The sequence below is a fragment of the Geotrypetes seraphini genome, chromosome 12 (assembly GCF_902459505.1).
Source record: "Geotrypetes seraphini chromosome 12, aGeoSer1.1, whole genome shotgun sequence".
NCBI lineage: Eukaryota > Metazoa > Chordata > Amphibia > Gymnophiona > Dermophiidae > Geotrypetes > Geotrypetes seraphini.
This window is the reverse complement of record NC_047095.1, coordinates 73916657-73930743: the sequence shown is the minus strand read 5'-3', so window position 1 is coordinate 73930743 and position 14087 is coordinate 73916657. Positions and strand designations below refer to the sequence as shown.

Below are 14087 nucleotides of genomic sequence, written 5' to 3'. Positions count from 1 at the left end.
TTGCTCCTGAAAACTCATCTATTTGAGCAAATCTTTCTGGCTGTTTCCCATCCTTGATTTGGTTGCCCGTTCATGCACTATAGCACTGTACACATATGTCTTTCTTTACTTTCCCTCCTTTCCTTGTGTGAATGTTAAATTTGACTTTTTAACTTAATTTCTAATACAATTAAAATTTTATATAGTTAAATGTTGCAACCTAGGCCATCCTACTCCTTTCTTTCTCCTTAATTTCTCACTTTCTCTGTTGTTTTTATATTATAAACTGCTTAGATGTCATGATTTTGTGGTATATTAAATATATTAGAACTGTAACTATCCAAATCAGGGTTCAGTAACCCATTTTTCTAGGGATTCTAGTACCTATGTCGTGTAGAGCTTAAAAATGCATTATCCCAGGAACTCTTGTGCTTGTTCTAGCTATGCGCCTCATAAGACCTATTCTCCAAGGAAAAGCAGGCTAGTAAGTCCTCCTGACTGAGTAATTATTATCCAGTGGAACTAGCATAAGAGCTTTCAAGAGTCACTACCACACATTTACATGACTTCATGCTTTGTGCCATTGCATGGGACCTCTTTGTTTATAAAAATGAACATAACACCTTCCTGGAATAACCATTTAAAGCAGTGAATTTGGATTTATTAACTGCCCTTTATGAAGAGATTCCCCCCAAGGCAGTGTAGAATGGGTATTGTGTTGACAGCATAGCAATAATAAAATGATCAAAATCAGTGAAGTAAACATGGAGATGGGCATATTAAATCCTATTAATAGCTATGGTATGAGACAGTATCAGCACAGTAGAACATTCCATAGAACAGAACTATGAGAAATAGCAGCAGAATACAAATGATAACATCATAATAGGCATTTAAATTAACAGAGAGGCTATGTGGGTGCAATGCAAAGGAAACCTCCTAGTAGGTATGCATTAGATGAACATTCATTTAACAGAGAGATGATTCTCATGATGTGGATGCAATACAGATTACCAAAGAAGAAGCAAATTCTGCATATTCCATTGATGGCCACTTGTTTCTATGATTTTGATTCCTCTCAAGCCTGGCTGTCTGCTCAATGTTGGTGTAATACAGTACCAATGACACAGCCTAATTATGCTCTGTCTGCCATGGGAGGGAAAATGGCCATGACAAAAAAAAGGAAAAAAAATGTTAAAATATCACATTAACTTTTAGCTTTATTCTGCAAATATATAAAATTATCCTCCATAATAAGCCTATTGATCAAACGTCTCTAGTTGATTCCCACATCTATTTGCCTCAGTTGAGAAGGCTGAAAAAATAAGATTGAGGGGCGCATTTATCCAACATGCTCTACTTCAGTGTGTTCTCTAGCTTCATCTACAGCTTTTCCCTTCTGCACACATGCCAGCAGCAATGTGCTTGTTCTGCGCTCTCCATTTTATTCAGTGTTTTTTTGTCCCTTTGGGATTTCTTGTGCTCTGAGCAATTATTCAGCTCTGCCTGCATGAAGAACACACAGACTTCGGTCTGCAGCTGACAAGCCAGTCCCAGTGGGTACCTGTCAGCCAGTCTGCATCTGCTTCTGAGGAGTTCAGGCCATCCCTGTTTCTGCTACTGTCAGACGAAGTTCGGCGCAGGCTTTTAGACATGCCTACGAGACTTGGCAGTGTCTTGCAGTGTGCCAGCTATATTCTGAGCCTCAGCCCATTTCTGAGCGTGTCCGTTGGTCTTCAGGGGTGGAGGTACAGTCAGGCATGGAGTCTGACTGGCAGCCTGAAGATCGGTATCATGGAGGCATTCCAAGCATAAGCCAGTGGAACTCTGATTCCAGCTACAATGGGAGAGCTGTGGCTGGCTGCAGCACATTGCCAGCATTTCAGCACAGGTCACAGTAAGTAAAGGCTGTCACCTCCTGTGAGGAGGTGACAGCCTTTACTTTTGAAGGTTTCTGCATGTCCCCCTGTGTTCTCCTTACCTGAAAAATCTTAAAATCACTGTTTTTAATGTTTGCTGTATATGAAAAATTTTGCAATTTTGGCATGAATTTCTTATCAACGACCATCTTGGATTTTTAGCGATCTTTTTTCTCAAAAGCTGCAAATTTTGCCTCCAAACTTTTTGAGATGGAGTCCTTGTGCTCTTCTAATGTAGATTATTGCCAGGATTGCGCAAATCGGTTGTTTTGGGAGCATTTTTGCACCACATGTCATATGGCGCATCTGGAATTGGCAGCAGCACAAACTTAGCCTCTCCTCTGATTCACCAGGTGACTAAACTCTCTGCTAGCCCAGCGGGGTGGCTTATTTTATTTTCAGGACTCGGCATGGGTGATGGTTCCCTGCATGAGGCTGCGGACCCTCCGCAACCTCAGAACTGCATTCTTCGTCATCTCAGGGTTCTGTGCCCCAGGAGCAGACTTTATATTTGCGAAATGCATCTCGCAACAGGCATTCTTCCCTGCGCAGCCCCATTCTACCTCTGCTTTGTCTCTAAGTGGCGTTCTTCTATGGGCATGTTTTCCCTTCAATCCACCGCTGTTACAGCACTGCCTGATCCTGTTCTGGGTTATCCTTTGGATGCTGACCAGCTTGCTGGCCCTTTATGCTCCAGCACAGTTCTTCAGGGCACAGGAGTTCAGGGACTGTTCTGGCTCTTTGGAGTCCTTGGGAGTGGCTTTGCTGGATCTTATGTCTGCATCTCTACAGGAGCTGAATTTGGTCTCTTAGCTGGCTCTGTCCACTTTTTCATCCTTTTGCCTTTCCCTGGTATGACCTTTTTAATCTCAGAGCAGTATGTGTCTCTGGAAGGAGCTCAGCCTAGGGTGGATTTTTGAGTTGCGCTGGTGACTTCAAGCACCTCTTTTCCTGGGGCAGGTGATATGGTGCTTCCAGATATGCAGGTCCGCCAGATGTTTTAGGCATTAAGGCTGCTTCGGCGGCATCCATTGTCGGTCACACATGTCTGTCTCGTATGAGCTGTCCTGGAGACTGAGGCTGTGGAGCTTCCTCCTCAACTTCTTTTGGTTTCTGATGCAAGTAGTGGCTAAGGTGCCAGCATACTCCGTTTTTGCTTGCTGGATGATCTGGACTTGATAAGTTGCTCATTCCACATTCAAGGCTAAACTTTTCTCTAAGGAGCGGTTTTGGTTTGGCAAGGGTCTGAATGACCTCATGAATTCTGTGGTGGACCATCACCCAGATATGTCCCTGCCTGATAGCAGACCCAGATTCTTTAGAGGTTCTGGTCGCTGTAATTGTTCTTATCCCAGGACAAGCAGGCAGCATATTCTCACAAATGGGTGACGTCACCAATGGAGCCCCGGTACAGACCACTTTAAAAGTGCGTCACCACTTTAAATCTTTAGAAAGTTCACGAAAGCCCGAACCGTGCATGCGTGAGTGCCTTCCCGCCCGCTGTAGGGCACGCAGTCCCTCAGTTTCTTAGTTTCTGCGGAGCTAAGAAGTTGCTTATCAACGTCTGTTGGTATTTTTCGCTGCCTTCCCGCTCTCTTGGTTTTTTTTTATGAGTTTTTAGTCATTATTGGTTTTTCTTCTTGTAGAGTCCACCCTGAAAAAGTTTGCGGGAGCTAGTGTGTATGCCTCGGTACCTCCTGGCAGAGAGGGTAAAGCCATAGATCGCTTTGGCAAACAACTTTTTCAAAATTCTATGCTCGCCAATTGATCTGGTAACTATGCTTTCCATTTTTCTTTTTATTTAAAGCATCTGGTGAACCAAGTTGCTACCTTTCTAAAGTACTTTCCTGACCGAAAATTGCATTCTTTTCAACGTTGCATTTCGGACTTATTCCAGTTTGGCAAAATATATGGTTCATTCCATATATGTACATCTCATGCAGCTAGCTATGCGACGTCTTGCCTGGTTTTGAGTATCTGAACTTGATGTAAACCATCAAGATCAACTCACTAATGCTGCTTGTTTGGGTGATGAACTTTTTGGGCCTTTTTTGGATACAACTACCCAAAAACTATCAGCCCATAAAACCAGGTGGGATTCTTTAGTGAAGAACAAAAAGAAACCCACTCCTGTTTGACCTTTCAGGCAACAACCAGCTTATCAATGTCGTTTTGCTGCCAGACCTATGCCTCCGCCCCAGTCTCAGCCTCGGAGGCAACGACAACTGCCTCAACAACGTCAGCAATGACAAACAGCAAGCTGCTCCTCAAAAACCAACGCAGCCCTTTTGACCTGTTTTTCCGGAGCATAGTCACCATTCCCATATCACAGAATTTACCTCAGCCCATTGGAGGTCGTCTCCAGTTCTTCATCAGTCGTTGGGAACTTATTACATCGGACCTTTGGGTCCTCAACATCATTCATCAGGGTTATTCTCTAAATTTCCAGACTCTCCCATCAGACCACCCTCCAGAAGAGTCTGTTTTGGACCCTGCCCAGTCCTCCCTTCTACAGGAGGTACAATCTCTTCTTCTGCTGAATGCCATTGAGGAAGCTCCCTTCTTGCCCTGCTATATCCTCTCCTCAATCAGAACAACTGGCTATGCTACCTAGATCTCAAGGAAGCCTACACACATATCCCAATTAATCCGGCTTCCAGGAAATATCTCAGTTTTCAAATCAGTCGTTGTCATTACCAATACAAGGTACTTCCCTTCGGCCTGGCATCTTCTCCTAGAGTCTTCACGAAGTGCCTGATTGTGGTGGCCGCCTTTCTCCGATCACACGGTCTTCAGGTCTTTCCTTTCCTGGATGACTGGTTAATCAAGGCTGTGTCATCTCAAGAAGTGCTCCAAGCAACTTCTCAGACCATATCTTTTCTTCAGGTTCTCGGATTCAAAGTCAACTTCCCCAAATCACATCTCATTCCGACACAACATCTACAATTCATTGGAGCAATCCTCGACACCATTCTTATGATAGCATTTCTTCCGCTAGATCACCTTCAGACTGTCATCCATCTGTGTCAGCAATTGCTACCTCTTCAAACCATCTCTGCCAAGCACATGATGGTTTTTCTAGGCCATATGGCTTCTACTTTTCATGTGACCCCACTGGCAAGACTACATCTTCGGACCCCTCAGTGGACTCTCGCTTCTCAGTGGTCTCCGGCGACAGATTGTCTTTCTTAATCTATGTGACATCATCTCTTCTGCAGTCGCTTCACTGGTGGATGACCTCTTTCAATCTATCCAGCGGTCTCCTTTTCCATTTACCCCCTCATCACAAGATCATCACGATGGACGCATCTCCTTATGCCTGGGGGCTCATATGGATGATCTGCAGACTCAGGGATTTTGGACCGCCAGGGAGCAGAAATTTCAAATCAATTTCTTAGAACTCAGAGTGGTGTTTTATGCCCTCAAGGCTTTTCATCATCATCTTTGCCCTCAAGTCCTCCTCCTTTGCACGGACAATCAAGTAGCAATGTACTACATCAACAAACAAAGAGGTACAGGTTCTCTCCTCTTGTGTCAGGAGGCCCAGAAAATCTGGACTTGGTCAACAGCTCGCAATTTGTTCTTGAAGGCGGTCTACATTCAAGGGGAGAAAAATTCTAGCAGACAACCTCAGCAGAATTCTTCAACCTCACGAATGGACTCTCGACTCTGCAACTCTCTAGTCCATCTTTGCTCAATGGGGCACTCCTCAAGTGGACTTGTTTGCAGCTCCTCACAATCACAAGCTGCTCCAGTTTTGTTCCAGATTTTACTCTCCTCTCCATCCTGCTCCAGATGCTTTGCTCCTTGATTGGATGGGCCTGTTTCTATATGCATTCCCTCCACTTCCTCTCATGTTGAGAACTTTATTAAAGGTCAAGAGAGAAGCAGACACCATGATTCTCATTGCTCCATGGTGGCCCAGACAACATTGGTTCTCCCTTCTACTTCAACTCAGCTCAGCTCCAGGGAACCCAAGCTTCTTCCAATATTTCCTACTCTGCTCACTCAGAATCAGGAATCGCTTCTACAGCCCAATCTGCAATCTCTACACCTAACAGCTTGGTTTCTCTCAGGCTGAATCCTTCTCCTTCCGGCTTTCTCAGGCTGTTCGTCAGATTCTAGATGCATCCAGAAAACCAGCCACTCAGCAATGTTACCAACAAAAGTGAACTCGGGTTTTCTTCCTGGTGTCTTCTTCATCATCACAATCCAACATCCTTGGCAGTGGAATTGGTGTTGGATTATCTTCTTCATCTGTCTGACTCTGGTCTCAAGTCTACATCTATTAGAGTCCATCTCAGTGCTATTACAGCTTTTCATATGCCAGTCGAGGGAAAACCTCTCATTGCTCATCCTTTGGTTTACAGATTCGTGAAAGGACTTTTTAATGTTAAACCACCTCTCAAGCCTCCACCTGTCATCTGGGACCTTAATGTGGTACTTTCCAGCTTGATGAAGCCACCATTTGAACCAATGGCCACAGCTCATCTCAAGTTTCTTACCTGGAAAGTGGTCTTCCTTATTGCTCTCACCTCTGCCAGGAGGGTCAGTGAGTTACAAACATTAGTAGCAGATCCACCTTTCACAGTTTTTCATCATGACAAGGTAGTTCTGCGTACGCATCCAAAGTTTCTTCCAAAAGTTATCACTGACTTTCATCTCAATCAGTCAATTGTTCTACCAGTGTTTTTTCCTAAACCTCATTCTCATGCTGGGGAAGCTGCCTTACATACTTTGGACTGTAAGCGAGCTTTGGCCTACTATATTGACCGGACAAAGCCACAACGAACATCTCCCCAACTTTTCATCTCTTTTGATCCAAACAAGTTGGGATATCCTGTATCCAAGAGAACGATTTCAGACTGACTGGCTGCCTGCATCTCGTTCTGCTATGCTCAGACTGGACTGGCATTGGAGAGTCGTGTCACAGTCCACAAAGTTAGAGTCCAGGCAGCTCTTGTGGCTTTCCTTAGATCTACGCCCATTGAGGAAATCTGTAAAGCTGCCATCTGGTCCTCAGTTCATACCTTCACTTCTCATTACTGTCTGGAAGCTTTTTTCAGAAGGGATGGGCACTTAGGCGAATCTGTATTGCAACATTTATTTTCTTAAGCCAACATTCCCACCTAATCAACCTGCCATAGTGCTCAAGCTGCAAGCCACTATACAACACTTGCTGGATATTCAAGCTATAGAGCCGGGGATATGCAAACAAATATATTCTTTGGAAACTCTTGTTAGTATAACTCAAAGTGACCCGCAAACTTTCTCGAGTCGCTGCACACTAAAGGTAGTAGCCATGGCTCAAGGCACCTGGAAGTGCGCAGATATCGCTGTGATGACATCACGCACATGCGTGATAGCATCCTGTTGATGTCTGCATGTGTGTGAAGGCCCTCCAGGCGGGCCCTGAGATGCCAGTGGGGGGTGCCAGAAGGGAAGAGGGCCAAAGAGGAGGATAGGTGCTGGTGCCCACTGATTGCCTACAGGATGTGCCTCTCGCCACGAGAAGCATGTCCTGTAGGCAGTCAGCTGGCGCCGGCGCCTCTTCTCCTTAGTGTACTGCAGCACACCTGAAATCTCAGGAGGCACACAGTTTGAGATACACTGATAGATTTTCAGTAGCATCCCAAAAGAATAGTAGAAAATCGCATGCTCTCTTCGTATTTCCTTCTGTCAAAGGTTGTAAATGCAAGAAATACCATGATCATATGCTTTCATTTTAAGCAGTTTTCCATGATAAGGTTTTCAACCATTGTTCTTCTCATCTCATTCTTATGAACATTTTAGAAAACAACTGAAGATTTAACTTTTCAAAATATTTGGTCGATTAAATCTCTAATGCTTTTTTCCTTTGTTATTATGACTTCAAAACATTCCGTAAAGAAATCAAAACCCTGCTTTTTAAAAAATTCATCCAAAAACCTTAAACTCACTTCACCACCTCCAGCTAAGTTTACCTACCTCCAGATAATTCACCTACCTCAACTGAACTCATTTACCACCAGATAATCCTTCCCCAAATATCACACCCAATCACCCTTCAAGTAAACAGACCCTAAAAGATTGTAATCCTGCCTACTCTAACTGTATTCCATTTGCTAATATCACACAGCTAGGCACTGTCAGTTTCTATCCAACCCATAAGATCCCCAAGAAAAAAAAAAATTGTATCCTCACTGGAAAATGTCCAGTAAAATCCTCTGTAATGTGATCATCACTGGAAATGTCCAGTCAAATCTTTTGTAATCCGCCTTGAACTGCAAGGTATAGGCGGAATAGAAATCCGTAATGTAATGTAATGTAATATGTATAACTTTTGTAAACCGCATTAAGCTTAAGGTTATGCGGTATAGAAATACATTGTTATCAAAAATTATTGGGTTTTAGAACGTACTGCTCACATGAAAAAAAAAATGTGCACACACCAAGCTACTCCTTAGAGGGGAATGTTGATTGGCATCAGTCTCAAGGAGACCAGAAGCTACACGACATCTTTGAGGATGCATCATTCTTGAGAATACATTGATCTCATTGATTCCAGTATCACAAGCAGGTATCAACCAATTTCTGTCGCAAGCCCAAAAGCTACAACCTGCCTTTCACCAAAGTTCAGAATAGAATTCTGACTACTCCAGGAGGACTTAACCAGAGTTCTAATATTTGTGCTAGAGAACCTTCTAGTAGGAGGGGAGGCTAAAATCTGTCCCCTTGTAACTGCCAACCATTGACTGAGGAGGTCTTATGTAATAGCACGTGATGGAAAGTCATGCACTTGCAAAGTAGGAACTCTCTAAAACTTTACATATCTTTACTGAGCTGGAGGTAGGAGGACTTGTAACCCCCTCTCTCTGAAGGGCACTTGATACAGGTAAGTAACTTGGTTATCTTAGTTATTCATGTACTGGACCCAACTAAGGTCCAACCATAGGTGATTCCAGGGACTTCAGTACCATTGTCCCTCCCCCTCCCCAGGACTCAAGGTATTATCTGGACACTTCAGTACCTTCTGCATTTTATCCCAGACTCCAGCACCCTCCATCCGCTGGGCCCAAGAAGACAATATCCCAGATATTTCAGTACCTGTCACATCTGTGATCAACACCATATGATCCTATTCACTTGAATGACAGTACTTTATAATAGCCTTCATGAAAGAGCAATCTGAGGGAGATGTTCATGCATTTTTATCTTTTAATTATAGACAGAAATACTGCCTCGCTGTGGGGAAATAGCTCCTGTTGGTCAGGTGGTGCACGAAAATGGGAAGATGTTACTACAGGCTGTACTGGAGGTGAGTGGGCAGGACCAGGCTTTCAGCAGGGTCAGTAGAGGTGGTAGTCAAGAGAGAAGACTGAGGGCCAGATTCTCAAAACTTACCGTGCCTTTAACGATGGTTGCTAAACCGATTTAGCATACCAGTATTTTACCGTTGTCTTTTCTGAGCTTCCTAGCAGACTCCGGCTGCGCCATACAAATGTAGTATAATGAGGTCATTAATATTAAAGCGAGCACTTCAGGCGATTCTCTAACCTCCTTGTACTACATTTGTGGAGAAAATTTTCTGGCAGGGTCTGAACTGTCTTAGCCTTACTTTCCAATTAGTGCCTGAGCGCTGATTAACTCAGGCACTGACAGAAAAGTAAGGCTTGACAGCTCCTGCCCACAAATTTTTAAAAAAACCTCTATTCTCCTCCATCCCAGGGTTGTTCAGTGCCCCCCTTTTGGTATGAGGGATGGCCACGCCCTCCTGCCACCAAGATCCCCCGCCTCCCCTCCATACCTTTAAATTGAAGGACGACTGGTGGCCTGCCAGCAGGAGGGAGTGGGCATCCCTCCTGAGTCCCCCCCAACAATTCCCTGCACCCCCTGTACCTTTAAGTCGAAGGACGGACGGAGGGATGCCTACTCCCTCCGACCGGCAGGCCCTCCTCTTCAAAATGGTGGGCCTTCCCAGTGCATCCTGGGATGCACTAGGAAGGGGCCTAAGGCCCTGGTTGGCTCTGGCACCTAAGGCCCCTCCCCTGCCCAGTGCATCCTTAAATTGCCTTGTCTTACATCTCTAACAAATGGATTCTGATGGGGCCAGAACAACTTTACCACAATGTCCAGTTGTCCTTCACTGATCTGATCTAATCTAATCCAGTATTTCTGAGTCACACTAGGCCTAAATAGGTTCAAGGTGACTTACAATATAAAGTATTACAGGTGTGTATAGCACATTATGTTTTAGCAGTTTGAGCATTTTTTTGTTTGTTTGTTTGTTTTTTTAATTTCTTTATTCTTTTTCAAACTTACATCAAGTGCACAAAAAGAACAACAAGAAATACTATCTTATAACACTTGAACATCATACATTATATTCTTAATAAGTTTGAGCATTTTATTGGTGGGAAGTGATAACTATAGAATTGTAAAGAAGAAAGAAATTTGTTATTTCTTTGGTACATATAAAAGCTTGCTTAACGTTTGTGGAATGATAGTATACAATTAAATATGTTTCCCTTGCATTCTCCCAGGCCTCTTGAGATAATATTAAATGCTACCATGCATTTTGGTCTCCCAAGGTACAGTTTCAATTTCTATAAGCAATCCATGCAGAGGTCTTCTGCTCTGCATCTTTTTCTTACTTTTTTTGCTTAAAGTTCAGGTTTTTTTGGTGGCTTGAATGCTTGTTGGAGGAAAGGGCACAGTCCCATGGAGCCAGACTGCTGCTTTACAGAGACACTTCGGTGGACATATGGAGCCAGCCTGCTGTTTGCCACCCTTCTTGGACTCGGGGACAATTCCCCTAGGAGCTCGCTTGTCCTCTGACCTTCTCAAAGGTTTAAGTGCAGGCTGTATGTGTCCTGAGTATACGCCCTGGGTTTCAGGGCACAGGCTGCATTTTCTGCCTCCGGTCACGTGGAGTAGTTTCATGGGAGCGGAAGTTACAGCTAGAGTCTGACTGGAAGTCCAAAGATCTTCCAGTTTGGTCATTTGAAGGAGTTTCTGAGGCAGAAAAATCCTTTCCTCCATTCATCTGTGGTATAAAAGAGCTGACAGGCAGGCAATGCAGAGACTTGTAAGTACACCTCCATTATTTTCTATGGGAGCTAAGAAGGTGGTCAGAGTTTCTAAGGGTAGGGTTCAGGTCTCTCACCTCCAAAGCACTATTTTTTATTTTCAAATTTTCTTTATTTTTGGTGTGAATTTGCTGGCAGCGGCCATCTTGGATTGTTATCAATCTTTTTTTTTTTATTTTCTTTTTCAAAGTTTTATTTTTGCCACAAAACCCATCGATTTTTGTTAACTCATTTGGGATGGACTCCTCAGCCCCTATCATTAAGCATTCCTCATCCTACTTCAGTTTTAGAAAATTAGTAAAAAAAAAATTACACTTCCCCCTCCCCATTTGCGGTTTTGGCAATCGCGATTTCACATATTCGCAATTTTTTGGGGAGGGGGAAAAAAAGAAAAAAAAACCCACAGTTTAGCCTTCCCCCAGGCGTCCCGGCCTTACCTGGTGTTCTAGCGGGCTTTCGGGGCAGGAGCGATCTTCCTACACTCCTGCCCCATGTAGATCACCAATAGAAAATGGCTTTGGGGAGTTCCCGTCATACTCTCGAGAGACTACGGGAACTCAGGGCAGCTATTTCCTATTGGCGATCTGCACGGGGCAGGAGCGTAGGAAGATTGCTCCTGCCCCAAAAGCCCGCTAGATCAACAGGTGATGCCGGGGGGAAGGCAGGAGGGAGTCGGGGGTGGATCAGAGCCGGACCAGAAGATATTCGCGGTATTTCACCATTCGCGGTCCGGCTCTGCCCCTATCCCCTGCGAATCCGGAGGGAGAAGTGTATTTAATCAATTTGTAAGTTAAGGTTTTACTGTTGTTTTTTTTTACTTTCACAGTGTATGTACATACTTGATTATTTTTTTTATTGTGTTTTATTCTCTGATTGTCCAGCACTTCTTGTTGTAAACCGCCTCAAACTATTATGGCTTTGGCGGTATATAAGAATAAAATTATTATTATTAATCTGTTGAATGTGAGCATTGATTGCACAAGATTGGCACTGGTCAGTGAGCATGTATCGTGTGCTGCAGCGTACTGGGGGAGGGAGGTGGGAGCTTCGGGCTTCGCCTCATCCAAGGCTGGGAAGCTGGCCTGTGTCCGTGGATTTGGAAAAAGGTCTCACCCAGAGGCTGTTCTAAAGTCTGGTACCAAACGCCAGATCTCCTTTGGAGCCACACAGATAGAAACTTCAACAGCAGATCAGAGATCTCCTGGACCTTCCTGCTTTCAGGGCCTGGCATTATCTGCAGGTGTTGGGGTCCATGGTGACCTCCTTGGAGGTGGTTCCCTGGGCCAGAACACATGTGTGCCTCTCTTGGTGATCTCGGCATCATCATCCCTTTCAGATACCGCTCCCCTGGATGGAACCAGCTTGTAGCAGTCTGTGTTGGTGGCTTTAGGGGAAGACTCTCCACCAGGGCAAGCCTCTATGGATCTTAGAGTGAATCACTCTTATGACGGATGCCAGCTTGTTAGATTGGGCGCTCACTGCGGGGACCACTCCATTCAGGAGCAATGGACTGCATGTTAGAGGTGTTGGTTGATCAGTCGTCTGGAGCTTTGGCTTTGGGACTGAACGGTAGGGGGGCTCTAACTCTCTAAAGTAGGAGGAACACACGCTCAGAAAAATGTTTGGATTTCTGCAACTTCTGGATTGCGGGAAGGGATTGAACCCCTAACATACTGAATCCTCCAGGGACTAAAGAAGATTATCGAAGGTGAAAACCTAATTTTCCATTATATAACTGGGCACTAGCATTTACATATCATACTGGCATTTTCATGGGTAAGTATAACTTACGCCTGTGAGTTAGCAGCCGTGATTGGGTGCTCTTCTGTAAAGGGGTGTATAAGTGAAATAGGAGCTAAATGCAAGGGGGTGATCACATCTTGGCAGAGGCATGGCTATGGCTGTTACTGCTACAGAATATGTGTTTGTGCCTCATCTAGATAAGCAGCAGTTACATCAGGTCTGAGGCGCTGGTATTCTATAGAGACATCTGGGTCTCACTTAAAAGGAGGCACCGCTTACAGAATTGATAGGATAGAGGTCTATAAAATGAATGGAACCCTAGTTCCTGGAGGAAAGTCCATAGTCGGTTATTGAGATTAAAATTTCATGCTGCTTGATAAGATTATATTGGCCACCGGTTATAGGTTGAATAATGTTTGATTTTAGGATTTAATAAGGGCATGCTGTGTCATATATGAGCCATCTTTGAATCTTGCCAAAATAATTTTGACAGTTTAGGTCAGGATGTCCTAAGTTAAATTTTCCATAGCTTAAGGGAGTGAAAGCAAGAAGAATGCTGCTTGTTAGGTGCTGTGGAATATGTTACATCTCAGATTACATCAATAGGGGTTATATGATTTTTCTTTTTTATTTCTATTTATTGCCTTTAAAAGTGAACTACCACACCACTTTACTCGTAATAGCTAGAAAACATTTTTGTTTTATAAGTTTTTGTTTAAATTTTATTTTGCTTTGTACTTTCTACAAATGGTAATAATTACTTTTGTAATCCACATTGGGCCATTAAGATAATTTTGTGAACTATAAGTTGATATTTGTATATCCTGAAGGAAAAAGAAGAATAGGGAAGATGTTGTGCAGATATTTAAATGCTTGAAAGGTATTAATATACAAGCAAGATCGTTCAGAGGCAGAGAAGTGGTAGGACTAGAGGGAATGACTTGAACCTGCAGATTGGTAGACATAAGGAAGTACTTTTTCATGGAAAGGGTTGTAGAGATGTTAATGTGTAGGATAAACACAAAGAAGTTGCTCGCACTGGCGAAGATTTAAAGAGGTATGGTGTTGATGACCTCATGGCAAGCATAGCAGACCATTGCCCTAAGTCTCTCTCGAACAGCAGTCCTCGCCATCCCCCTGGGAAGAGTCACGGTATTTTGTGTCCCTCAAGCAAGTTCTATCAGGCTGGCATGGGTTCTTCCACCCAGAGATCTTCCCAGCTATAGCAACCCCAAACGCCAGCAGGCTTCAGGTTCTTGCACTGGTTCCAGTGATGCCAGGATTCTACCTGTACCACCTTGCGTTGGAGGCTGGTTGTCGGCATTTCAACGGGAATGGGAATGGATCTCCTTGGACCAATGGGTACTGGACATCATAC

At 43.9% G+C, this 14087-nt stretch overlaps 1 protein-coding gene across 2 annotated transcripts in view; it reads left to right on the top strand.

The window, feature by feature from the left end:
* IPO13 (importin 13) overlaps positions 1-14087 on the top strand; it is a 237151-nt gene that overhangs the window by 213728 nt on the left and 9336 nt on the right. Inside the window, exon 17 of one of the 2 annotated variants that reach the window (XR_004536602.1) lies at positions 9106-9188. Coding sequence is in view for 1 of the 2 variants with exons in the window: in XM_033916137.1 (XP_033772028.1) it covers positions 9106-9195 (90 nt within the window). In the remaining variant the exon portion in view is untranslated. Of the gene's footprint in view, positions 1-9105; positions 9196-14087 lie in introns of those variants that run through there. The other variant, XM_033916137.1, reaches the window with a different exon arrangement.